This window comes from Thalia democratica, chromosome 2 (assembly GCF_965202585.1).
Source record: "Thalia democratica chromosome 2, ktThaDemo2.hap1.1, whole genome shotgun sequence".
Taxonomy (NCBI): domain Eukaryota; kingdom Metazoa; phylum Chordata; class Thaliacea; order Salpida; family Salpidae; genus Thalia; species Thalia democratica.
Genome location: NC_139166.1, coordinates 72,315,294 through 72,342,290, shown reverse-complemented (window position 1 = coordinate 72,342,290; position 26,997 = coordinate 72,315,294). Strand labels below are relative to the sequence as shown.

The following is a 26,997-nucleotide window of genomic DNA, read 5'->3' as shown; positions in this document are numbered from 1 at the left end:
AAATCTCATAAAAGACAATTTAGTTTTTACTTTTTTTAATAGTTTGTGTCTTTGTGTTGAAAATATACAAAAACAATTAAAATTGTGAAATCTAGTTAAATATTTTAAGTCCTAAATTATTCAAATGAGAAATAGTTTTATAACATTAGATACATGAAAATACCATGTTTAAGTCAAAAGTACTTATAATACGTGATATATTTCTGTACTTTAATAATTTAATGCTTTATAACACCAGTTTTAGACTAAGGCTTTATATAAAAAGTTAAAATACAGACTTTAATAAAGTGTTACAAAGTACAACTGACTTACAAAGGCATAATTAACAAATTTCTATTGTCTGAAATACAAAGAAAAAATTTTATCTGTCTAAGTTGGTCTACAAACTATGTTTGGTAAAATTAACAGTTTTTAAACTAAATTCATAAGATTTAGTAGATATGAACTTACAAAAATACTTTTTCTGATCTAATCCAAGTCTACAAAAAACTTTTAACTCATTTAAAAATTCACCAAAATAAAGAATGCTACAGCTTTTTATATTTAAATTTACAAAATATTAAGTCCGACTGTTATTTTTAATAAGTGCATTTTGAAATATTCAATTTATAAACTTTATGTAGCAGAGCTTATAAACTATTTTTTCATTATAATGACATAGATTGCCAACTTTTTGATTCAAAATTATAACAACTTTTATATAATGTTTGTATAATACTTGTATATTTGTATACAAAATAAACGTACCATCAGAGCATCTGTACTTTAAGTAAAAAAAAACGATTTTAGTTATTTAGTTTCAATAAAAAATATATTAAATCAGAAAACAGCCAGTAGTTTTTAACTTAAATTAAGAAATGTTAAAACAACTGAATACAAAAAACTAATTTAAACAAACAAGAAAAAAATGTAAAATACCTTAGGAAATATCAAAAACAGCTTTAGTATTCAATTCTTTTAGTAAATCCAATTACGTGATGTTTTCCAAAACTAAATTCATTATAAAGTACTCATTTGAAAAATAGTTTAAATTAAATGATTTAAGTTAACCTTAAAGGATAATTTAATTACCTCAAAAATAGAAATAAAAAACTATTTTGTTGTTTGGCAATAACTAAAAAGTATAAAACTTGTTTATTATGATAAAGTTCACAGAATTTTTTTAATTAAATAATTAAAAACTTTTAACGTAATGTCATGGATAAGTATAAATTTATATATATATTATACAAAATATTTTGTACAAACAGTACTTTTAGGATTGTTTTAAATAAACAAAACATTACATAGAGAAATAATACAAATGAAAGAGTTAAAATGCCCAAGCAATTTTGCGATCTACAATAAAATTTTATAAAACAAAGTATTTTATAAAAATAGTTTAGGCTAAGATAAAGTTATATTAGAAAGAATCTATTTTAAAAAGATTATTGCTAACTTGTTTTGAAAAGGTTCTTAATATTTTTATAGAACTAAAAAGTCCTTTAATTACTTAGTTTTTAAAACTTTTTACTAAAAAATTAAAAATTGAATGTCTAAGTTTCTTAAATGAAATGTTACTTATTTTGAAAATAAAAGTAAATAAGTTGAGTTTAGTTCATTATGTTAATTATCTATTTGATTATTAATATTTAAAATATTCATAAACATTGTAAATTTTGTTTTGTTCTAGACTTTATTATCTATAAATTTCATATTATATTTCAAAATTGAATATATAACTATTTTAAACGTTAAATAATTTAACAACACAGCCAAAACTTATTTACATAATAAATGTTTGTAAAATTTAATTTGGTTGTAAAACTTTAAATTTGATATTTATGAATTTAGTGTTAGTAGTTGTAGTTTTTAAGTGCTAGATAAGTATTTTTTACATTAATTGTTCACTAATAAAATACATAATTTTTTACATTAATTATTCACTTGTGTGAACGTATATTAAGTTTTAATGCAAAAGAGAACTGATGTGAATTTACAAAAGAAACCCAAAGAGAAAGTTTTCTTCAAAACTAAAACAAGCAGAATAAAAAATTGTAATAAATAGGTGAAATTACAGGCTAACAGTGTAAGTGTAAACATTTTTATTTGATAAAAATATTAATAAACACAATGGCTAAAACTGCAAACAAGTATATAGGTACATATCAAGTTTTTTTTTCTTAAACCTACTACATAGGTTGATAGTACTGTAAATTTGTTTTCTATAAGGTTGAATCACTTTAAAAAATAAATTGAAACATACATACTTTAACATTTCTTGTTGATGCATGTTTATTTTAACAATATTTGTGTTAACTTAAAACTAAAATGCATTCAAGGTCATAAATATACAAACACAATATCACAAAGTCATTTAATGCATTAAAGTTATATACGATTCTTACATATAATTCTTATAGAAAAATTTCGAAATCATATATAAGTGTTTGTAGTAAATAAGTTATTATACACTAAATAAAAAATGTAGTATTGATAGTGTTGTATAAGAAAAAGGCAAGGTCTAGTTGAGAGAACTTGTTAAAACATGTGTTACTTTTACAATAATAAGTTATTTTCGCAATACTTAACTGTATTGAAAAATTCTTTAATAAAACTTTATAGAATCTTTGAAAAAAAACAATGTTTTTTATCTACTATATGTAATACTTTTTATAAACCACTTAAAATTCAAAATATACAAAAGCCCTTTATAAGTTTTTACAACTTTTTGCTCAATTTTTATTATTACATATACTCTTTTTCGTTTATACTAAAAACTAATGGTTGAACAGTGTATTTTTATCCGTAAGGTTATGCTCCTAAATAAACCCAAAAATACATCTTTGTAAAGAATATTTGTAATAAAATAACAAAATTAGAAATCTTACTACATTATATACTTAATGTAATCTTGTTTCTATATAAAACTTATCAAATTTTAAAGATTAAGCCGTTTCTATATAAAATATCTGTATTATATAGAAAAAGAGTTTCAAAGTTTTTTGTCGTAATTAAGTAATCTAAAAGTAAAGACTTTAGAATACTTATTTTTTTTACCCCTTAATAAATGAAGCACTTTTTAATGTGTCATAGTAAAAAATAACAGATATTAATTAGCTATTTAAAAACAAAATTATTATACTAAAGCTAAATATACTTTCGATAAAAGATTAGAAAAAGGCTAGAATATTTGTAAAGTTTAAAAATTCACTTTTTAAAGCCAACTAACTAAACTTAGTTTAATAAAAAAAAAGCTAAGCTTAAAGAAAATTTTAAGTACATAGTGTTACAAAAAATATTATAATATTCAATTAAGTAATAAAATAGAAAATTTAAAACTTAAGTAATTGCATACTTTTAAAGCTTTAAAAAAAAACATTAAATAATTTATTTTGTTCTTTTGTTTGACTGAACCAGATACTTTTTTTAATTTCGTTATAACCAATAACTCTAAAGTCATAATACCTGCTTAAGACATAATCAGTTACTAAAAACTAAGCTCATTAAAATCAGTACTTTTGTAAATAATTTGTAATAAAACTAACAAATGTATATTAAATTTGAGAATTTTTGAACCATAAAACTACTTAATTTAAATATCCTGAAGAGTTAATTTACAGTCAAAGTTTATTATATCTTATAGCTTGTTTTGCTTTTAAAATACTTATAAAAACTATAATAAACGTACAAAATAAATTTTTTGATAGCATTTATGATTGTTTTTTCAGATTGAAAAAATTAAGAAAAGTTAGTGACTCATGTTCTAATCAAATATAATATGGTCTCAACTTAATGTATAAAAAGTAACTTTAGAAAAAAAAACCTCTTATTTTAAAAATATATAACCCCTGACTTTTTTGATACAAGTCAACAAGTATTTTTTATAAGCTTATCAGCAATATTAAATAGCTAGAGTTAAAAAGTTTTTAAAAGATTGAAAGCGGAACTAGCAAAGTTGTAAGCTTCTATTTTATTTACATTGTGTTAGTTTTAACTTCCTTTTTTGTTGTGTTTACTAAATAACCTCTTAAAACGCAACAACGAGCAACAATTGTTTTTGTTGGCATGTTTCAGTTTTGTTTTAATTATCGCTTTCTTAACAAAAACTCTTAAACTTATTGAAGAGTTCAAAAACCTGTTTTTCTTATTTCATTTTGTAATTTTTTTTTACACACATATTCTAAAAATCGTGAACTCTTATTTTAAAAAAAGATACATTGCTTTGTATATTAGTTTTGAAACTGCCCAAAATTATATCATTGTGGATAAACTTTTAAAACTTTTTCGTGAAAAAAAAAATAAATTATTTTTTTTTAGCTGAATATTCAAAACAAATCTTGTTTCGAATTTTGTCTTAGATATACCTTTCTTAAAAGATAAAGTTTTAATCTCTTTGTATTAGCTAAATATGCTTTCATTTACACCTTATAAGACTTTTAAGTTTAAAAAATTATATGAACTATATAATGACTACATTACTAAAATGATTCATTTTTCGAACATTTTAAAGTAAAGCAGCAAAAAAAATATTTCGAAATTAATCTTTTAACAACTTTTAAAACAAATTTATGTTTTTGGTAAAACCAATTTAAACTTTTAATTTTTAAACTCCTTTGAAACAAAAAATTAAATAACTGTTACAATAAAATAAATATTAAAGTAATAATATTAAGTATATAACTTAAGAAACATTTTTACTTAAGAGTTATACATTAAGATTTTGAATAAAGTATAAAGTTCACAATTTAATTAACTACTTTACTTTTGTAAATAAAATCCCTTTAAGCTTGATTTATTGATAAAACCCCATAATTTTTTTGTCAGAATAATTTATTAAAGATCAGTATATAAACTTTAGTATAGTTAATTATATTTTAACAATGAAAACTACAATTTACGAAAATTGTTTACGTTAAAATTACATAACTTATGACCTATAATAAAATTAAAATTACAATTTGTTTTATTTTGTTATGAAGCAAGTCAAATTATTGAATTTGCTGCACTATCACTAAGTGTATTATAAAGTTGCTACGCTTTAATGTTTGTAAAGTTAATATAACTCTTGTTTCGCAGTGTAATATATATTTTTATTTAATGTTTCTTGGTTGTTAAAAAACTAATCCTGAAAAGACCGTGAAAAAGTGATAGTATTTACTTTTAATTATATCAAGCTTTGCTCTGTTATTTAGGTAAGAATTTAAATTTTAACACTTATTTAAATATAAATTATATAGACATCTTAATATATGTTTCCAAATAGTTTATATAGCACGTTCAAACTCGAAAAACTAAATTTAAAAAATTTGACTGCTAAAAAATAATGAAAGTAATGTAATTAAAAATTTATAGTTAAATGGTGGTCTAATTAAATGATAAAATATGTAACTACATAATTTGTTAATAGTCCTGGACAAGACGCTAAAAGGTATTTAAGTGGTGTGCAACTCGACAACTTAAAGGTTCTCTGTGCACAAGGTCCCAAGACCAAATATTTTGATCGTTGTTTTGTCGTTCAATTAATAATAGAAATATTCAATAAAAAAAAAACCATCGTTGAAAACTGTTAACCGATAAATAATTAGGAAGTATAAAAAAATACATGCTTAATTTTATTTATTTGAATTTTAAATTATAATTATTTGTTAAGTTACTACATGTGTAAAGTTTTTTAATAGATACCGATCTTGAAAATAATATCAAAAAATTTTTTAAAAGAAAAATAAAAACATTTCGTGGTAAGAACAAAAGTTCAAAATATAAATCTTTATAGCTGTGAAAGTATGTTAAACTGACTTGAATTCTAAGAATAAAACATTGAAAAAAAACATTTTTCACCAATTTATTCATCAGTTTTAAGATCTTTTGACAACAATTGTTGAAAAAAAAAATTGTAAGATTAAAACGTCATAAAACAACTCGTTAAATGTCTTTTAATTTTTTTTTAATGTAAAGTTTTCAAACCTAAAATTTAACAAAACAATATTAGTGTATATACTAAACAATACTATTTATTAATATTACTATGAAAGTTTTATCTTTATGTATCATTTTTTTAGTGGTCGTGAACATTTTCCAAGCTTTTATTTTAAATAACTTTGAACGTATATTCAAACTTTATTGTGTCTTATACTTTTTAATTTTTATATAGTGACGTAACAAACTTTTTTTTATTTTGCTTTTGTTTAAAAAAATTTGGTTTGTGTTTATAAATACTACTACAAAAAACAAACTGAAAAGCTGTTCTATTTAACATGAACAATCGTATTCGTAAAAACGTAGTGTTGTATTAATGTATTTATACATATATATAGAACTTCTGTAAAACTATTAAAATACCAATAAGCATCTTTTTGTTGCTAACAAATAATTTTTAGCTTACATATTTGAACAAATCTAATCGCGCTTTTTGTAAATTCTCAGTTGAAATTAGTTTTTCAGGTTTTATTCAGATTAAAGCGTATTTCAATTGTTCAACAGCTATAATTTTTTGATTAGCTACTTTAGTATTATTGTAATATTAAAGCTGTAGAAATTCCGATCTAATATTGAGAAAATGAAACATTGATACTATGGTATATTAAAGTACTTAGAAAAAATAAAGTTTTACAGCTTTTTTAACTGTTTTTATAGTTATCTCAGTAATGTTTTGAATTTATTTTTACAATTGATACTTTTCTTTTATACTTTTTAACTTGAAAAATTAAGAAACACCAAAAAAAAAAAGGAATTTGAAATCTTTGAGACTTTATAACACCAGCTTTATACACAAAGCTTAATAACAGTATTTTAAACTCAGACTTTAATAAAATGTTACAAAGTATAAATGACTTTAAAAAGCACAATTAACACATTTTTGTCTGGAAAACAAAAAGGTTGGAAATACTTTAATTCACCTAAGTAGGTCTCTATACTATAAATATATTATATATCTCGATAATCCAATGATAAAAAGTGTTGACTGTTTTATGTAAATAAATAAAAAAGTTAGCATTTTTTTCTCAATTCTTTATTCGATTTTAAACTGTTTCTTGAAAGTCTTTTAAGTTTTAAAAATGTTAAATACGAAATTTGGTTATTAAAATTCTTACAATATCCTACTTTATGTAACAATACGTAAACACAATAAGTTACAAATGACAGTAGTATATTTAATAATTATAAAATACTTTATTTTCTTTAATTGTTAGATCCTATATGTAAGTGTTTTAAAGGTTTTATATTAGTTAAAGTTCAACTTAAATTTTTTTTTGTTCAATTTGGCTCTATGATGTACAACTTTTATTAATTAATTTCATTTAATTTAAAAGAATTAGTTTTTTTATACAATGTGTTTTATAAAATGTACTACAATTGTTATGTAAAAAAGTCACCTTTAAAGAATTTAACTGTTGAAAGTAAACGTTGGTTAAGTTATGTGTGACATTGAAAAAATAACTATAGTGCTTCAAAGTAGAATCCTAAAGTTTTAAGACTACTTTAATATTCAAAAATTAAATATAATATTCAAAATTTATTTAATATATTAATTAAACGTCAAGTTGTGTTAAAAATAAACTTTAAAACACATCTGTTGTTTTTAAATTCATCGTAAATATTTACGATTCTGGAATTAGTTCAATTTAAGCAAAACTATTAATTAAAGTTCAAAATTTTCAACTTATTTTCGAAGTTAATTTGTTTACTAGAAAAAAGGTAAACAAGTTGTTTTCAGTTTTTAAAGATATGTACTTAAAGAAAACAAGTAATTGAATGTACAGGTTAATATTTTCAACTTTTAAACAGTACTGTATACTTTTAAAAATAGATTATTATTTTTTTTTTTTAAGTTAAGAAATTCTGATAAAAATGATTTAATCTCCAAACTACTTGAACTTTTTAAATTAAGCATGTGGATTTTTAGTTAAGTATGATAACTTAATTGAACTGTCCAGGACAAGACGTTAAAAGAGGTATCCGTGGTGCACGACTTGATAACTAAAGGTTCTTCGTACACCAGGTCACAGGACCAAACACTTAAGCGTTTTTTTTTTATCGTACAATAAATTAATTTACTAGTAATAATAAGTAAATGTAATACATTTTGTAAATAAAATGACCAGCAAATGAGAGTAAAATAAAATTATGAATAAAAAAAATTGTCGTATTTTACCAATAATATGACATGAGTTGTAACTTGTTACTAATTTATTGCTAAGTTTTAATTTATAGAAACGTAAAAAAGTGTTTTTAGTTGTTGTAAAAAAGTTTAACTATACAAAAAACGCTATCGGATTTTCAAATATTTTAAAACTACAGAGAAATTATACTTTAGTATATTTTCATTCCTAATAAGCATTCTATTTTAATTTAAAGTCTAGCCGTATACTATTATGCGACTTAGATAAAATGCAATTAAATATTCTCAGAGATTATTTTAATTGTCAATTATTCTTTATAAGTTTTTATAACTTTGAAAATTACTTTGTAAGACTTTCAAAGTATTTAAAAATCTTGTACATACGATAAGTAGTTTGAAAAAATCAATAGTTTTTACATTAAATTTAAGTAAAATAAAGTATGCATGTTAAAGACCAAAAATTTATTTGTAGGTAGTTTTGAATATTTAAATCAGTAAAAAATAATTACACTAGTTTTAGTTTAGGATTGTAAAAACTTTTAATGATATTTTTTTACTGTTAGTATAACTTTAAATACTAAAGTTTAAATAAAAACTGTTTATTTACTTGAATAAATTAAACTAGATATATTATAATTAACACTAGTTTAACGATAATATACTCAAGAAAAACATTAAACCGAATAACTACAAAATTTTGACATGGATGACAAGCAAAATAAAATATACAGATTTAACTACTTAAAAAATGTTTTGAAAAACAAACGTATGATTTAGTGGTCAGTATTACAAACAAATGGTATTTAGCACATAAATATTTTAATTAATTAGGTCACACCTCCTTCGGTTTGGCTTCAAAAACTTCCCTAGTAACGCAGTATTCGGTAGCCATTGTGAAATGCGTCCTACTGAATTTGGTGGTAAAACTTTTGTGGGATTAAGACAGATTATACAGTGTAATAAAACAAATACTCATTAATAGTTTGTTGAATGTTTGACTGACACATTCTGTTCTTAGTGCCAAACAAATCAGTTAGAAAAAGACAGCTTCAATTAAAAGGCTACCGAATGTTCAAAGTTTGAAAAAAGTTAATAAGATGAGATTTCCACAGAAATGAGGGTTAAGTTTCCTTTTAAATTAAGTATTTGTAATTATAGATGACACTTTCAAAAGAGGTTTGGTAGAATTTTTTTTACAGCCGCAAGTATTGCTCACTTTAAGTTTGTTTTTAGAAAATAATTTGTTTGTTATTTAATTTTTCATAACTTGACTTAGTATAACAGGTTTAAAATTTTGCTGCAGTTTCAACTACTTGTAAAAAAAATATAAATTAATGAATATTATAATAAACTAATAAAAATCGTTTATAGTATAAAAAATAAAGTTAATGTTTTACATTGCTGTTAAGATAATTTCGGCAAAACTAATATACATAAAAAGAAATTACAAAGAGTTAAAAAAAAGTCTCGTCAGTCAATGTACAAGTAATTTCTTTTTTATAAAAATTAAACATGAATATAAATCAATACTTATTAGTATGGTAATACAATTTTTATTCATTGAGCTACAACTACAAAAAAAAAACTACGACCGATAAAAGTAATCATTACTAATCAATTTTTATGTTTAAACTTTGGAGTTAACGAAAAATTTTCAAATATCATATCTGAAGCGAACTACGACTCAAAAGTAGTTAAACGGTTTCATAAACTTTAAAGTGTTACAATATAAAACTATTAAAAAAAGGGTTTATACCTTTTTTTTTTCATAACTTGAAAAACAAAATTAACTAATTAAACAAATTCTATTTCACTAACTGACCTGTAGGTGGCGTTAATGCGTAAAAAAACAAAAGAAACAAGCAACGGAAACATCTTAGCTAAAAAATGCAGGAAAAACACGAACTGGGCGAAATCGCCAATTGGAAGTTGTTTTCGGCGCAAACCGGTCACATGACTGCAATTTGGAATATTCGCTGGCACCGTGCCCGCATCTCAGGAGGGTTTCGTGCAAGCGACAGTTGCGCGGTGGGGGCCGGGTAATCGGGCGCCCACATCACACGATCGCCATGGCAACCAAGGAAGAAATTGCTTGCCTGACAACGGCTGCGGCGACCGATTGCGCTTAATATAGAAACGTTTAGCTGCCCAATTATGTTTTTGCTTTTCATGTGATACATTAACGACAATGCTGTTACATAAGGAGCTAAGTAATAATGACTTAAAAAGTGAGAGTAATTTAACTTATGTAATTTAAGTAAGGTGCAACAAAATTTTGAATGTATTAATTATTTAAGTTGATAAACGAGCCCTAATTAGCTTTTTTTTTCTATTTTCAAACGCGAAGATATCTTGAATATTTAGTCATGAAAAACTTTTAAGCTACTTATTCAAATTTATTATGGAATAATCTCATTTTTACGTAACTGATTTGTGAAAGTGTTACACTTTTATATGCAGCTCGCGAGCGAAACCAGCAATTAACCCATTCAAATTTGATGAAAATTCCGTTCGCGGAATTCATAATTCGCCTAATTCGTTCGAATGTTCGAACGAAACATGCAGACACACGCTTTCTATTTTGGGAACACCGGAGTGGTTTAATCCTTAATATAGAGGCGGATAATGGAAGACTTCAAATGGAATGAAAGCGAAAGATTAAGACGGTTCTAATTTGTGGTGCGGTCTCGATTTGAAAACTGCATGGGCGATATTTTCGAAGTCGGGTATTTCAACAATTGAAAGCATTTGAAAGCTCAGACAGACAACAAGATATTGCCGGTTGTTTTACACGAACGCTTAACGCTTTCGCTTGTTTCAGCGCTCTGTCAGATTTTAAAGTGTTTGCTACGTTTGATTAGTTTGTTTTATTTCGTTGATCGTTAACGACTTTGAGCATTTTTGTTTCATTCGCTCTGCAAAACAAAATATAAGTTTGTTATAAGTAACACTTTGTCATATTAAAAAAAAAAAAACTAAGTCAGTGTAATACGTGGTTACTGTTTTAAAAATATTACAAATTTTTGCAGCAAACGCTTCATTTATTAGTTCATTTTTTCCACGTTTTGAATAAGTTTGACAAAATCATTGATAGGTAAAAAACTATTAGAAATCAACACTAACTAAGAACTTAAACAAACATAATTTTCTATTTGTAATTTCATCTAGCTTTAAAATTTCAAACAAGTAAAATTAAGTAGTGACAAACTTAAACACCACTTATACAAAATTAGATGTCATTTTGACAGCTTTTCGTCGAAACCACTCAACCGAGTCGTGTTACTAAGCAACATCACCCCACAGTAACCCCATGTTAACATATCGCCATAGTAACCCGAATCCCATCACGCCTGAGCGGTTTCGGCTTCTTTTATTTTGGCGAACCGTCTCCAGGCACCTACTCTTGTTACCATGGAAACCTACAAGAAATGGAATCCGATCCCACAAATTGAATTATTGCCATGGCAACAACAAATCGCCGCGTAGCAACGGTTTGATATGTGTCACCGTGACAACTCAACCGTGAAGAGATTAGTTGCTCGGTGCCCCCTTAAACCCTTCGACACTTTTTTTTCATATTTTTTGTTGTTTTGAAAGTTTTCAGAGTATTTTTTGTTTGTAATTATTTGCTTGATAAACACTCGTCGCTTCGAGATTTCTTTGTGTAATGAAAACTTCAAAGGCCTTTTTGACGCTTTTGCAAATAATTGGTGTTTGATCAAACGTTGCTTTTTCATGATTAAAATGCTGATCTTTTTCCGACAAAGTCGGTTGTTTCGGCAGAATGCTTAATGAACAGAGTTATATACTGTTTCAATCCCGGCATGTTGAATCTAATTGCTGATTAAACTGCATTTTGTTGATGGTTCTAACAAATTTTACAAGTATTTTTAACTTTTATCCTTTTCGAACTGAAAATGTAGTAGGTAAAGTCATAAAAATTTCTGATTAACAAAATTTCCGATTTAATTTACGATGCTGATTAAATTAACTAAAGTAGTTCACTTTTTAATTGAAAAACTTTATTAATAAGAAAACTTTACTTCGATTGTGCATTAGCATACAAGCCGCTATTTCTTTCAACTTTTTGTACTTTTTTTTCGTTTGTAAGTAATAAAGTGAAAGTTCTTTCAAGAAGTTCAGAGCATAGATAAGAGGCAATAGAAAACCTTCAAATATTTGCCAGCAATTCTGAAAAGTTATTGTTTGCTTGCAATTCAAAAAAGAGCTGATAAGATAAGAGGTTTAAACTCAACAGCAAATAGTGTAATTAACAAAAACAAAACCCGAGCCAGCTATCTGGGTTGCTAGCAGACACGGTGTCTGAAAAACTCGGTTTGTACGGCAACCGTTCCCATAACAGCCTGACGAAACGGATACCTGAGCATTCAGACTGAGCTGATTGAAAGTAAATAATAAGCTGCTGTGTGTTAGTTCGACTTGCCTGTTTGTTCTTTTTGCATGCATGCTGAATAAACTTTTAAATTAAATCAAGATTAGCCGATTAAAAGGCAGCAAAGCCTCAGGTAAGCCCGTTTGCTCGCCCATTTCAAATATCCGTGCAGTTCGCCCGGGTTAGCGATTTCGAAACTTATCTTTGACGTTGCTGCAGTAAAAATATTACCAACTTTTGAAGCTTTACAAAAACAGAGCTTTGCTGTTAATGTTTAGCATTTGGTTAATTTAGAACTGGACAGTTTCTATCATTTCTGAAATATTAATAGCAATTTTAATATAAGATTATAGTTTACTGGCAAAAAACTTCAAAACCTACTGAACACCTAATCTAAATATTTGACTTTTTTTTCTGTTTTATTACATAAGTTATTAATAAGATGAATTGTTGAACATAAAGTTGTACTATATTCAAGGGTTGTATGACACTAAAAATGTTTTTAAAATGAGTTATGAATGTGTTTAATTTAATAAAATCATTTAAACTGGATAATTTTTTTTTTTTTTTAAATAGACATAAAAAAAAACATCTTAGGTGTTTAACTATTAAATTGACAAGAATAAAATACTTAGAGTAAAATTCGAATTTTTTGGTAAGTTACAATATTTTCCTAAAAAATAATAAGTATTCCATATTTAAGAAACAAAGTTTAAGCAACAGAAAATCATAGTGTTTTAGAAAAAATGAACTCAGTTTTGATAACTTTCTGATTAATAAGCTGAACATTATTTAAACTCTTTTAATGTTTGTTTTACTTTGATAACTTACACATATTATATATTTAATAGCTCCAAACAACAGTAAGTCTGTGCATAGCTACCCTATGGCTAAATATAAACTCGGTTTAAATAACTTCCAGATTATAAACCAAAAAATTATTAAAACGTTTATTTTGTTATATATTAAGTATTTAAATATTATTTAATTCGGGTAAATCTGTGTTTTCAGCTGCCACTGTTGTCCTACTTTTTTCAGCACCTTTTCATCGGCCGGCACGGAATCTCGGCGCCCTTCCGCCAACGTTGAATTGTTTCGATTCCACTTGAAAGAGACCTGAACGAGCTCAATAAAGTTTTGAGCGACATTCGTGACGACTTTGAACTTTTGTCCATTGTTTTTGGTAACTTGTGAATTTTATTTCTTGTTTATGATGAACACAGTTTGTGGTGAAAGTATATATATTCCGAGTTTGCTACAAATGCACTTAAAGTTCATCTTTTGTTTCCTTTTTTTGGTACTGGTGTTTTAACTTTTGATCCATTGTTTTTATGAAATAATGTATGTGGTTTAAAAGTTTAATGCTTTGTTGGTCATTTTCACAAGTAATTTGTGATAAAAGTATATTTATTCTAGTAAATTCTTTAGAAGTTCTTTTTTTGTTAACTTTTTGATATTAGTTTACTAAATTTTTAATTGTTATGTGATTATTTAAGGCTCTTTTAAACTTAAACTTTAGTGTGTGATTTTCGCTTACGAAAACGGTTTTTGATTAGAAGTAACTAACAAAACGTCAAACTAAGATTAACGATTTTTACGCTACTGAAATTTATTCGTTTTTTTTTATAGAAACTTAGATCGTTAGCATATACACATTAAGTGAGAAACAAACACAATATTATTTTATATTTTTTTAAAACTTTACTAATATATCAAATTTAAAATATTTGTTTTGCTATTTTATGTTTTTTTAACCTTTTCCTAAGCAGAAAATGTAAAACTATCTTTGATTAAATGCTTGTTTTTAGAGACTTTATAGGTCGTAATTTCTTGTTTTAGATTGTTTTACATTCAAAGTAAAATATTGACTTTAAAAGTAGATAAATCAATTAACCTAATAAAATTAGATTACTTTTACAATTAAATTATACTCAAAACTATGTACTATTTAAAACTTTTTCATAAACTACCTTTAATATTTTTGTACTGTAATACGAATTAACTAGTTAGATTAAACCTTGATAAATAGTTATTGTTAATCAATACAATAATTTTAAGCACAGTAAGTTTTTTAACGGTTTATTTTGAAAACGACTTAATAATTAATAAAAAACGTAACGATAGAAAAACCAGCAGGTGAAATTCAAAATTTGAAATAAGAATTAGTAATACGCCTAATTTTGCTGCTCATAAAATGCTTTTAATGCAAAAAAAAAAAAGGCTGTTATCTTTGACATGTAAAATTGAAGGGTGCCGTTAGCCGGCTTTTAAGAGTTCAGAGGTTTTCAGAAAATCAGGTCTTAAATTAGATCTTCGTCGGTGTTTTAGCTAAGCAGAGGTTTGAAAAGTTTTCAGGTTTTTTTTTTGTTACAGCTAATGAAACATTGAAGAAAAAAAGACAAAATAAAAAGGATATTTTTCGAAGTAATCCGGTGTGAAGAATTTTTGAGACACAGCAAAATTTTGAAGAAAATCAGATATAATTTACTCACGACGTACAACAAGCAACTGATATAAATATATTTATACATACATATATATATATATATATATAAACTTTATAAAAGATGATTTTAAATAGTTCAGCCCCCGATAAGCAGTCCTGCTGCGAAACAGTGTAAACAACATTTCTCTTTACTTTTAACTTTAATTCAATTTAGAAACATTGTTTTGTTGTTTTCAGCTTTTAGTGACGCCCTAAGCTTCGTCTACTCGAGGAGGCAGCAAACTAGACTAAAGCGTGTGAAAAAATTAAAAAATTTATAAGCCTTTTGGAAAACTCTTAGTCTATTAAGAACATGTCATAAGAAAAAAAAAGTGATAAAAGCTTTGTTTAAACAACAAAAATGTCTTAGTTCCTTCGGGAATACTCATAGTCTTATAGAAATTTTTATATCATATAAAAAAAATAATACACGTCTTTTTAAATTGAAAACCTAAACTAAGCTCCTAGGGGAATAACTTAAAAATCCAAGCTAAATTTTAATATGGTTGCAACTAGCTGTCGTTTTTGGTTGAAGCAGATATTAAGGCTTGTTTTTTGGTTCAAGGCAAAAGAAAGTCCTTTTCTGGAAATCGCTTGCCAGCAAGGAAAAAAAAAAGCAAATTCGAAAACAAGGGTTTTGCTTTCGAGAAAATTAAAAAAAAAGAGTAACCGAGTAAGTGTTAAAAGCTGGGAGAATAGCAAATTTTTTTAGTATTCAGACATAAAATAGCTCAAATAAACAATTATAGCAGCTTTAATTGAAACAAAATTTAGAAAAACCGTAACTTAGGTATATAATAAGTTTTAAATAAGTTTTTTTGAACTAAAGTGTTTCAAAAATTTAAATCTACTCGATTACTAATTTCCGTTCTCATTAGCAAACCTAATTTATAAAAAAAAAAAAACATTTTTCCGAAGTAACATTTTCCTATCGTACCGATCTTTCCTAACAGTATTCACGCCGGTCGCCTCCAAACAAGTCCCTCCTACCAACCGTCGTCGTCTTTCGCGCAAGAGGGAAAACCCCCGTTCAAGAACCACCTCAGCTCGTGGTCGTCCTGGTCACGTTGAGCTCGTAGAACTTGAACCCGCCGCTGCTCTTGCCGTGGTCGCTCACCGTCCACGGCATGGTCCTCCGCTTCACCTTGCCGCCCCTGGTCATGGACAGGAACCAGTACTGGCGGTTCTTCGCCCTGCGCGCCACGTACGAGTAGACGGGGTTGCGCAGGTTGGTCCTCCGGCGGGTGAACACGCACTTGGGGGCGCCGTCGCTCTGCTGGTGATTGAAAATTGAAAGTTGTTTACTTTTGACGACGTTGAAGCAAAAGTTAGTGTTGAAAGCAAAAGTTTTGTAAAAAAAATGTTTTTTAATTATTTACGTAAACTAATATATCAAGTATAATTGATTGTTTAAAATATTTCAAAATTTGATAACATATCTACTTTTTTGCTTAAACACAAACGGTCATGCTTTTAATTTTCAGTAAACTAAAGTTGTAAAGTTAGGTGCAAAAAAATAAACTTAAACTATGCATAAAGAGATATTTTTTTCGTAATTTTTTAAAGTACACAATTAACAGTAAGAAATATCAAAGCATGCATGTTAAAACGTCTTCAAAAACAAATTATAAAAAAAAAATCAATTTTTCTAACTTGGTGATTTTACTTTATAATCTAAATTTGTGTTTAACGTTATCATTTTTGTAATATATTCTTATATTAAAATTAATTTAAATGTAATTAGCTTTGCTTTATCGATTAACTAGAAAAAACTAAAGGCTTAGTTCTGCTTTTCTATTTTTTTGTAAACCTTTACTTACAAGCATTATAAAACGATCAATAAAAACTAAAAAAAAGTACTGATTAATTGAAAGCAAGCAGTGATTCAGGCGCTTGAAAGTTATTTGTTAGAAATTTTAATTGGACAACCGGCGGTTGGGCTGTGCGGGCACCACGCGCTACAAACAAGATCTGTTCGCACGCAACATGGTAACTAGCAACTGAATCTAAATGGAAAGTTTTATGTAACTAAACGATGAAAACCTTTTATCATGCTATTTTGTCATCAGTTTTAATGGCGTTTGTTTTCATGTATAGCTAGTTAATTATTTTCTATATGATTTTTAATTTTTGTATGTCAAAATTTAAGAAGACGAAATTGATCGCCATCAAGTAGCTAATTGAAACAAGTTTCTGATAACGACTTGTTCTAGGAAAGCATGAATTTTAATTTTACACTTGTTAAATAATTTGGAAAACTAACGATGTTTTTCGCACGCTACAATTTTAGTTATAAAAGTAATTACTAGTATATGGAGAAATATTTTTATGTCATTTTTAATTCTTATTTAAATCTAAAAATATATAGTCATGATAAAAGTATTTAATTTTGAAAGCGTTCCTAATTTTTAGTTATTTAATAAAATAAAAATTATTGCAATCAAAGCAAAATTTTAATAGATTTATAATTTTAAACTGTTGCTGTAAAAACATACACTTAACGCATTTCCAGAATTTCTACTAACTTAAGTTTGCGCATTTATGAACAACTAAAATTCTACATTTCTACATCAAAGCATACATTTAAGAAAAAACATTCAGACTAGCTACATTATGCTAAATTTACATTTAAACTAAATTTTACTAAATAAACTAATTACCGAGGTCGTGTTAGCTACTAAGGTCGTAGCAACATCTACTATGGTCGGGCCAACTGTTGTCTGGCTAACCATGGTTGTATTAGCTATGGTTTGGCTGTCTAAAGTTGGGCCAACCATAGTTTGGTTGACAACAAGCGGCTGAAGAAATTCCTTGTGATTTAACATGTATAGCGCCCGTTCTTCAATTTGTTTTCTTAGTTTCTACGAAAAAGCATCAGCAAATGGTAATATCGCTTATTAATCGTTAGTTATTTCATTAGATTTTGCAGAATCTAAACCAAAAAAGATTTAATTAAGAAAACATTCATTTGATGCAATTAAAAAGATTATAATGTTTTATTTTGTGTTTAATTTCAGCAAGCAAAATAATTACATTGTTCTTATTTTAACATAATCAGTTGTATTATTTTGTTTACAATTAAATTTGTCAAGCAATGATAAGCATTTAAGCAAACAGCAAAAGTAAAAGCAATTTAAATACATTTCTGTATCAAATTACAAGCAGCTTACGTGTTAAAGCAACCAAAACAAAAAGCGTAATGTTGAAACAAAAGCAACTACTTTAATGTAATTTTATTTGTAGAACAAGTAGAATTTATACTCACATAAGTGTTCTTCTTGACCTGCACCCTCCCGTACTTCCCAATGCAGATGAACTTGTTGGAGTAGACTCCTCTCAACGTCACAAACTCCATGCCGGTCATGCTACCCTTGGCAGGCCTGATTTCTATGAGGGCTGTTGGTATTTTCGATCAGTTGAAATAGATAATACAACATAAAAAAGGTAATACTAGGGTTTTAAATCAAGTAAATCAAGGGTAGATTTAATGATAACTAAATAAATAATAAAACAGTGATAGTATTTGTTAAAATTACAAACAAATTGTTAATTAAACTATGTTATGTAGATTTTATTATTCAAACAAGTTTTAATCAAGTTTTTTCTTTAAAGTTCGCGTAAATGTCGAAAACATTCTCAGCGGGGTGGCTTAAGATGATTCGACTGAATAACCATGACAACAAAATACGCGCGAGTCGGGTTGCTAGGAAACAGTTCATTGATTCCGGTTGCTATGCAAATAGAGAAAAGCGTGAGTCACAAGTTTGTAAGAGTGGCAAGTTTAATGTTTGCAACTAATAAGTTTCTTAAATTTACCATATAGAGTGTACATTTTTTTAGTCAACTTCGTTTTAAACATTTAAAAATAATTTTTTTGCTTAAGCAATTTCATGAAACAAGTTAGTACTGTAGTATAATTTAAAACATAAAGTTCATATCAGAAGTTCAAATACAAGTAATTGTAATGAGAAAAATAACTACAAACCAATAGAAACTGAAAACTTACGGCAGTAAGTTCTTTGCAGTTCAAAGTAAGATCGGACTCTAAAGGTTGACTGACGAACGGTTATTCGTTTTGTTTGTTTTTTTTTTAATTTAAAAGTTCACGTCAACTTACCACTCAAACTCCCACACAACCTCCGAAAGGGGATCAAAGCAGAAACCCAATAAACTTTCTAAAGCGATCCCGCAAAGCAAGAGTGACAACCGGCAATTACTAACACTAATACTTTCTGCTGTTGCCTTTTAATTTGCGCGAAAGTGTCAATTTACTCTTTTTGATTCCGGCACAATCAAGCATATAATCTGGTCCTTGCGTGAATCATTTTCTCAAAAAAAAAAATAATAAATAAAAAACAAAAAGCGCCGATGTCAGCCGGTGTAAGCCTATTATGCAGCAGAAGCGAATAAAACATCAACATCAATCTGGCTTACACACTTCTATGGTGGTCTCACTTCTAACGTGGTGTGTTGCATGCACTGCAAAATAACCAAGCCTTTTAATTTAAAGATAATGTTTTTAATAAATGTGAGCGGCGGTTCATTGACAGTAATCTATCTGCTAAAAAGGCCTCTTTATTCGTATGTGTTCTTATTATGTGGGAAGATGGTTTATTTTTAAAGGCAGGCCTTTTAAACGGCTGTCGTTTTAAAAATGAGCTTTTTAAACGTTGATGAGCGACTTGGATTAATTTTAGATTTTAGTCAACCAAAAATTGAAAGAGTTTCACAGAACAAACTGGTGCACTGTTGTTTTAGCCTAACAGACTATACTTGACAAGGTCAAACCTAACTGCAAAGCCTGGAGTCCCAACGCAGGTTCTAGCGGGTTCATACGCCACTTAATTAATTATGTGAGCTCAGAACTTTCACGTACGGAGACAATTTCGCCCGACATTCAGAAACCTCGCTGTGTAAGCTGCGCGGGGGCAATGATTAAAAGCAGTTGCAAAAGTTATGCCGGTTATTGTTGTGGCATGTCAGGTGTTAAGCAACTTCATTGTGTTGTTGCCAACCTCTCTACTTATTTTTTTCGAATGGAAAAATAAGACGGTGTTTTGCAACAAGTTATCTTCAAGGTTGAGCGCTCACAGGTCACATTTTTACTAGCAAGCCAATTCCAACCATTCAGAGGTTGTTTTTCAGTAATTTCAGGAAAGCTCTTTTATCCCTATGGTTATATATGCATATACACTTTCTTACTATGATATTTTTAACGAAAATACTTGTAATTTTAATAGCTTACATAAGTATTAACCAGTTCTCTTTTATTTTAGTCTATGAATAGTTTTGGTTTCAGTTTTGATTTCGCGTACATACGAGAGTTTATTATTAACATTTTGAAGAGTAGTTTTAAGAGCAATAGATTACTTATAGTTTATTAAAAGCTTTAGCTATTTGCTCTCATAACATTTCAATTCTTAAAGATACTGTTGTTAAAGATAAAACCTTCAAGTAAGATTTTAAAGTTTGCACTGAAATGTTTAGGAGCATTTTTGAACATGAAAACTTCAAGGTTTGCGCAAAAAGAGCTCAAGATTAAAAACATCAGAGATTGCAGGAAGGTACCTAATCATGATTGAGCCCCAAAACAGAAAGCTTCCCATGAACTTCGCCTTCGGTTGCTTAAGAACGCAGGTAGGTGGTCCCACGGTTGCTAAGAGCTCATCTCCAGGGGCTCATCTCATCAGCAACACAGCAACGAGAAGGGGAAGCGCTACCCGGCTAATTGCACTTTTGAAACAATGCATGTTTGACACGCATGAACGGTGTTCCGGTTGTGCTGCTAGGCAACCGTGGAAAGATGGTTGAGCGGGGTGCAGGCTTGAGAGCGGAAGATACAAAGCGGAGGCTCCGCCTTTTAGCACCGAACAGTTTTTATTTTTTGTTTCTGGTACTTTTGCATGCATGAAAGTAATTATCATGAGTTTTGCTGGAGCTAAGCGCCGATAATTCGCCAAATATTTTTCATATCTCCTGCACGTAGAAATTATAAAACTTTTCGAGCCTCGTATCTACTTCTGTAGAAATTATAAAACTTTTCGAACCTCGTATCTACTTCTGTAGAAATTATAAAACTTTTCGAGCCTCGTATCTACTTCTGTAGAAATTATAAAACTTTTCGAGCCTTGTATCTACTTCTGTAGAAATTATAAAACTTTTCGAGCCTCGTATCTACTTCTGTGGAAATTATAAAACTTTTCGAGCCTCGTATCTACTTCTGTGGAAATTATAAAACTTTCGAGCCTCGTATCTACTTCTGTAGAAATTATAAAACTTTTCGAGCCTCGTATCTACTTCTGTGGAAATTATAAAACTTTTCGAGCCTCGTATCTACTTCTGTAGAAATTAAAAAACTTTTCGAGCCTCGTATCTACTTCTGTAGAAATTATAAAACTTTTCGAGCCTCGTATCTTCTTCTGTAGAAATTATAAAACTTTTCGAGCCTTGTATCTACTTCTGTAGAAATTATAAAGATTTTCGAGCTACTGCCGCGTTATGAAGTTTGATTGTAAGCTAGCTGCGATACATTGTTGTATAAATTTGTTTACATGTATGATGTCAATATATAAAACTGGGATTGATAAAATAAAAAAACCTTAATTTTTGTAACATCTAAAAACGAATTAATAAGTAAATGTGTATTAAATTAATTAAAAAATGTATAAAGTACATTAAATTTAGACAAATATTTTTCTAACTCATGGCTGTAGTAGTACTCGAAATAATACCAAAATTAAAGTGATTTTTAACTATGTTTATTTCTTTTATAATAGTAGAATTACAAAAAGCTTTTTATCATTTGAAAGTAGAAATGTTGTAAGTATAAACCCAATAGTAATTTTTTTAATTGTGGAATTAATGGTTAACTAACAGTTCAATATAAAATCTTTTTAACTGCTGCTTTTAAGTTCGTATACAAACACCTATGATAAACAATTTTATACTTGGGTAATCTTAAGTTGAAATGTCAAGTTGTAAAAAAAATAGGTAAACTAAGTTTATAACTCATCACATTACTATTGAAAAAGCACAAAAAACTTAATTTGAACTGTGTTTAAATTATTAGGTGAGAATCACATACGGTAAGTAATTAACACTTGTTTCTATAATGTCAATATTTTTTTCTTTATAGTTTTACTTGGGTTTTAAAGTGTTAAAGTTTTTTACAAAATTAAAAAAAATTCTTTAAAGCTAATCTTGTTCTTATTTTTACAGCCTAAATTGTTATTATAGTTTGATTAAGTGTTAAACAACTAAAGAAAAGTTTACACTGTACTACTTTCTTAAAATTTGTTATAAGTTGTAATAGTTATAATTATCATTAAATATTTTAATTTTTTAAATTCTATAAGTCTACACAAAAACTTCTTATTTCAATTTTATAATAATAATCGAATTAACAAAAAAGCTTTTTATGGAAAACGTTTTCTGTAACTAAGCTATACCAATACCAAAACGTTAGTTAAGTATTTTTCAATGTTTTGTATAAACATTTAGAAAGTTTTAAACTAGTTAGACAAAACAAAGAAAACTAATATAAAATCTATTTGGTACTGTTGTATTAATCTTCATTTACTACTTTTGAATAACATAGTAAAATCAAAAACAAACGCTTTACACTTTAATATATGCAACTGTACAATTTACTTTAAATTGAAACTTCAGATTAGTAAACCATTTAAACTTCAATAAATAGTTGTAATTATCAAAACCTCAAAAGTAAGTCCATGTACTAATTTATTTTAGAAATAAGAAATAAGCTTGCTAGTTTAGTTCCTAACAGCTACAGATAAACAAAATTTATATGACAGAGCGCAAGTGCATTTAATTTTTTGATGAAGACAGTTCTGAAACCATGTTGCAAACGCGAATTTCTGATAAAATTTTTATTCAAGGCTGAATAAAAAGCCATTAACTTTTACCTTAGTCGCAAGGCCTTGAGAAAAACAAGACAGAAAAAACATTAGAATACAAGCTCGGTTGAAAGTATTGCAAAACGTTGTTGTGCAATGCCTCAACATTTCGAAACCCTCAACAGTTTGCTCTCCTGCTAGCACAACCCCGCTCCCTTTAATTTTCTTCCCTTTTCGCGTTCACAAGAAAAAGCTCATTTACTTCTTTGTCTTAATAGGAGCTGCCTGGGTCGACCGAGCGGAAAATTAACACGCAGGAAAGCCTCTTGCCGTGCGCGCGCTGTGTGGCTCGACAGGCAGCAGGGGTCGAAGCGAGCCGAGGCAGAAGGAGGTGGCGAGCGAGCGGGACGCTCAGGGGGGAACCGGAGCAGCGGCGGTTCGTTGGAACGCGCGTCGAGTTAATTGTGTTGACTAAACGTCGGCATGGCTCGAACTTTCGGCAAACAAGTTTTTCGCGGTCGAAAACAATAGAAAGTTCGTTCTTGTGACGTCACAAAGCGATCGGCATCGCACGCAACGCTGTGCACCCCTGCTGATGACGGTGATTGAGGTGGGGGTGAAAAAAAATGCGGGGTTGAAACGCGTGGGAAAGTGGTAGGTTGTCGGGCAAGCGAGAAGAAGTTTTTTTGGAAGGCAATAGACACATGACAAGCTGCTGAAGTCTAAAGAAATCTAAACACTAATAATGCTGCATTAACCTAAAAACGCAGAAATTCATCTTGTAAAATTGAAACACAAAGCCCATCACGTATTGTGATTTCGCACAGTGTTTTGCTAAAGATTAAAAAACTCAATATAACGTGAGTCTCAAACCTGTTTTAGGAGATGATTTTACAGATCAATTTATAAAAAAGCAGTTTATCTGCTAAAAAGGCTAAAGGAATTTTGAGACAGCAAAAAAACACAAACACATAAAATTAAAAAAAAACATTTTTTTTTTTGAAAGTTTATGAATGAAATAGCGTAAATTTTTGAACCTAGTAAATATCATAAACGGTTTTAAAACGCTTCGAAAGGCAAGCATATTTCTTTGCAAACGATTTTATAAAATAACTAAAAGTTTGCCACTACAACTTAAAAGCGGCTGTTAGCAGCGGAAAAAGGCGAGCACAGCGGCGTCAAAACTTTCGCTAACAACAATTTAACTACGGCTGTAACAATGGCCCGCTTGCAGTTCGTTTTAATTTAGCGATTACTGGTAGGAAGCGATTGGAGCACAAGCACGCTCTCGCGTAAGCCCTCGACTCTCGGTAATAAAAAGCTGACACTTGTAAAAAAAAAAAACAACACGGAAAAAATTTTAACGAGTTCAAAAGCGAAAGATCAAAAAAGTGCCTGTCAGCATTTTAAAATACTGTTCGGTTTTTTGTTTCGTAAACTGTTGGATTTTTAGAAAGTCAACCTTTTTAATCTGTGCTGTTTGAATATTTCGGTTTTTTTTCACCCGCAAACTCACCGTTTTTTTTTTGTAAAAAGTTTTTTTTAATCTGACGCGCGTGACTAACCTGCGTCAATCAGCGAACCTTTGATTTTCCAACCCAAAAAAAATTAACAAAAAAAAGACACCGACAAAAGATGTGGATTAAAAACGCTGGGTCACGGTGGGGTCACAAGGGGATTATTTCGAGTAGAAGAATGAAAAAAACTTTTATTCAAGGATTAAAGGTGGTGTTAGCGAAAAACACCAAAGTCATCAACACGTGATTTTTTTTTTTTAATTTAAAAAAAGGAAATTTTCAAGTTATCACTAAACTTTTAAGTCATGTTTACAGAACGCTATACATTTATTTTAATTCCTTTTTTAAACCAATAAATAAGTATAAATAACGTAGGAATAGTATTTTCTCAAAACTGGTTTTTTGCGTAATTTTAAGAAGTTAAAATAAGAATTAAATTCAGTTTGACGCATTTGAGCTGTGCGTTCAAATGCGTCAAAATAAAATAACTGTTTTCCCATTTTTTCTAACTTTACCAAAAACAAAAGAAAAACTCTACTTATTTTGTAACAGAAACACTTCTTTGCTAACTTTTTTCAACCGGAGTTGCAAATTTGCTTCACTTTGACGTCATATAGCGCTCGTATCAATTGCCGTGTTGATTGAAATTAAACCGACTGATTTACGCACTTATTTGAGATTATCGTGTGAAATTAATCAAATATAAGAAGCTAAATCTGCAACTTTTACGCAAGTTTATTTGGCGTTCAAAATAGTAAACGTGACTTTTTTACAATCTCCTTTTTTTAATCTTTACAGCAATTTGAAACGTTGTTCTACTTTATAGCCGAAAAACAATGCAGTATAAATAGATTTCACTCCATAAACTGCTTGAAAAGTTCTTAAAAATTGCAAAAATTGTATATAATATTGTACTAAAACTAGCATTGAAACTAAAAAAAACCAACAAAATTCACAGCATTTAATCAGAGTAGCTTATTGAATTAATTTAAAATAACTCAAACTAGTATCACAAATTACAACTCACAGTACTTGTTGGGCCTCCTCACTCCCTCCAGCCTGTTCTTGCTCACTGCGAAGTACCTCCTCATCTTCACCCTGGGAAACGAGGACGAGATGTGGTGCAGTTCCACGTTCGCCACCTGCCTCTTCTTCATTTGGGGGCTTTTCGGCCTCGCCGTCGCCTTCCTCGCCTGCGCGCGCGACTTCTTCGGCAACGTTCCGGGGTCCAGCAGCCGGAAGAGGTCGTCGTACTTTCCGCCCCTGCCCCTGAACCACTTGAGTATCTTGCCGCTTTTGCGGGACTTCTTGCCCTCCACCAGCACCGACTGCGCCTCCCTCAGCAAATCGATGAGGCACCTGAGGCTCTGCGGGTCCTCCGCGTCCAGCCCCATCTTGCAGGCGGTCCGGAACACGCGCAACGAGTCGGAGATGGAAGGGTTTTTTGCGGCAAGCTCTTTCAGGTTGAAAATTCTCTTGGGTGGGGTGGGCCGGAAGCTCGTTTTTCTCTGGAGGCCGACGCGTCGGTGGGGCCCCGGGCGCTGGGTCGGCCTCCTCGACCTCTGGCAGACGGCCGCCTGTAGGAAAAGGAGAACGAAGAGGACGGTGAGGAATAGGGAGCTGAGGGGCCAGCGGGACTTTTTGCATCGTTGCCTGGCAACTTGGGGTCGGCACGTGGCATGTGGTTGGTGATTGCAACTGCTGTGGGGGTTTTTGTTGTTGTTGTGGCGACGTCGAATTTCGGACGTGCAACATTCGTTTTCATGGAAGTAGCTCGAGTCTTCGCTGTTGCTAGGCACCCTTGGGAGCTCTTTGCCCAGCATTTTACTGTTGTCAAGTGAGTTGAACTTGAACTTTGGTAAAAGTCTGTTTTATGTGTGTGAGACGCTTCTGCAGTGAAAACTCTCCTTTTTTCTTTTACTTGAGGATGGAGAGAGGTGCAGCAGAATCTTTTTGTCAAATAAAATTTTGGTGCAAGAAATTAAAATTTGTCTTAGCAACTATAAACCGGCGTCTAGTAAGAGACAACGGTGTAAATTCCTGCGTCTGAAAAAACAAGTTAGTTTGAAGAATATATGATTTAGTGTTAAAAAATAGTTTAATAAAACATTTCTAAAACAATTAGTTCTATGATTTACGTAAAAAATATTAATACTAAATCACTATTTACAAATTTTTAGTTCCACGCACACACTATTCTTTCAAGTTCTTAACTTCGGCGAAAAGAAAAAACCTTACAACTTCTACAAGACACCTCAACAACTGCTGCGAGCCAGCCAAAAATTCAAACACATAATCTAAATCGGAATTTCGTTAACTTCTCTGATTTCTCAGTGAAGCGATCAGAGCGCGCAGCCCTCTGCACGTTTGTAGCAAATATGTCAGATCTCCGTGCAACAGGGCGGCAACCGCCTTCTAGTTTATTGGTAGCTCTTCAGCTAATCACGAAACATCTTAATTGACTGCTCGTTGCTCAAAAAAAAGCTTTCTTTCTCTTATAATCGGGTGCTTGAGCTTTTCTTTTTATCGAGATTTGTTGATTAGTGAAGTGTCGGTTTATTCAATGCTCTTATCGAACAATCGATTTGCAACTTAGTTTTTTTATCAATAAATGCTCACAAAGCTTTGTAATGTTCCTATTGTGA

At 29.4% G+C, this 26,997-nt stretch overlaps 1 protein-coding gene across 2 annotated transcripts; it reads right to left on the bottom strand.

Moving 5' to 3' along the window:
• Positions 1-14,631: 14,631 nt before the first annotated feature.
• LOC145829483 (uncharacterized) lies at positions 14,632-26,374 on the bottom strand. Of its 2 annotated transcripts, none has more exons than XM_082937288.1 (3): positions 25,380-26,374; positions 18,245-18,375; positions 14,632-16,255 (listed from the first exon to the last, which is right to left on the bottom strand). In XM_082937288.1, the coding sequence occupies exons 1-3, from the start codon at positions 26,173-26,175 to the stop codon at positions 16,022-16,024; spliced, it is 1,161 nt and encodes a 386-aa protein (XP_082793414.1). In that variant the 5' UTR covers positions 26,176-26,374; the 3' UTR covers positions 14,632-16,021. The 2 variants fall into 2 exon arrangements, with proteins under 2 accessions (XP_082793414.1, XP_082793415.1); XM_082937289.1 differs by having other exon boundaries at positions 14,632-16,252.
• Positions 26,375-26,997: the final 623 nt, after the last annotated feature.

What these genes read in the sequence shown, in the direction of transcription:
- LOC145829483 (XM_082937288.1), bottom strand. Translation starts at nt 26,175, where the DNA reads ATGCTGGGCAAAGAGCTCCCAAGGGTGCCTAGCAACAGCGAAGACTCG. An exon ending in GAGGAGGCCCAACAAGTACT is followed by an intron (nt 18,376 to 25,379) that starts GTGAGTTGTAAT and finishes AAATACCAACAG; the next exon opens with CCCTCATAGAAATCAGGCCT. An exon ending in AGGTCAAGAAGAACACTTAT is followed by an intron (nt 16,256 to 18,244) that starts GTGAGTATAAAT and finishes TTCAATCACCAG; the next exon opens with CAGAGCGACGGCGCCCCCAA.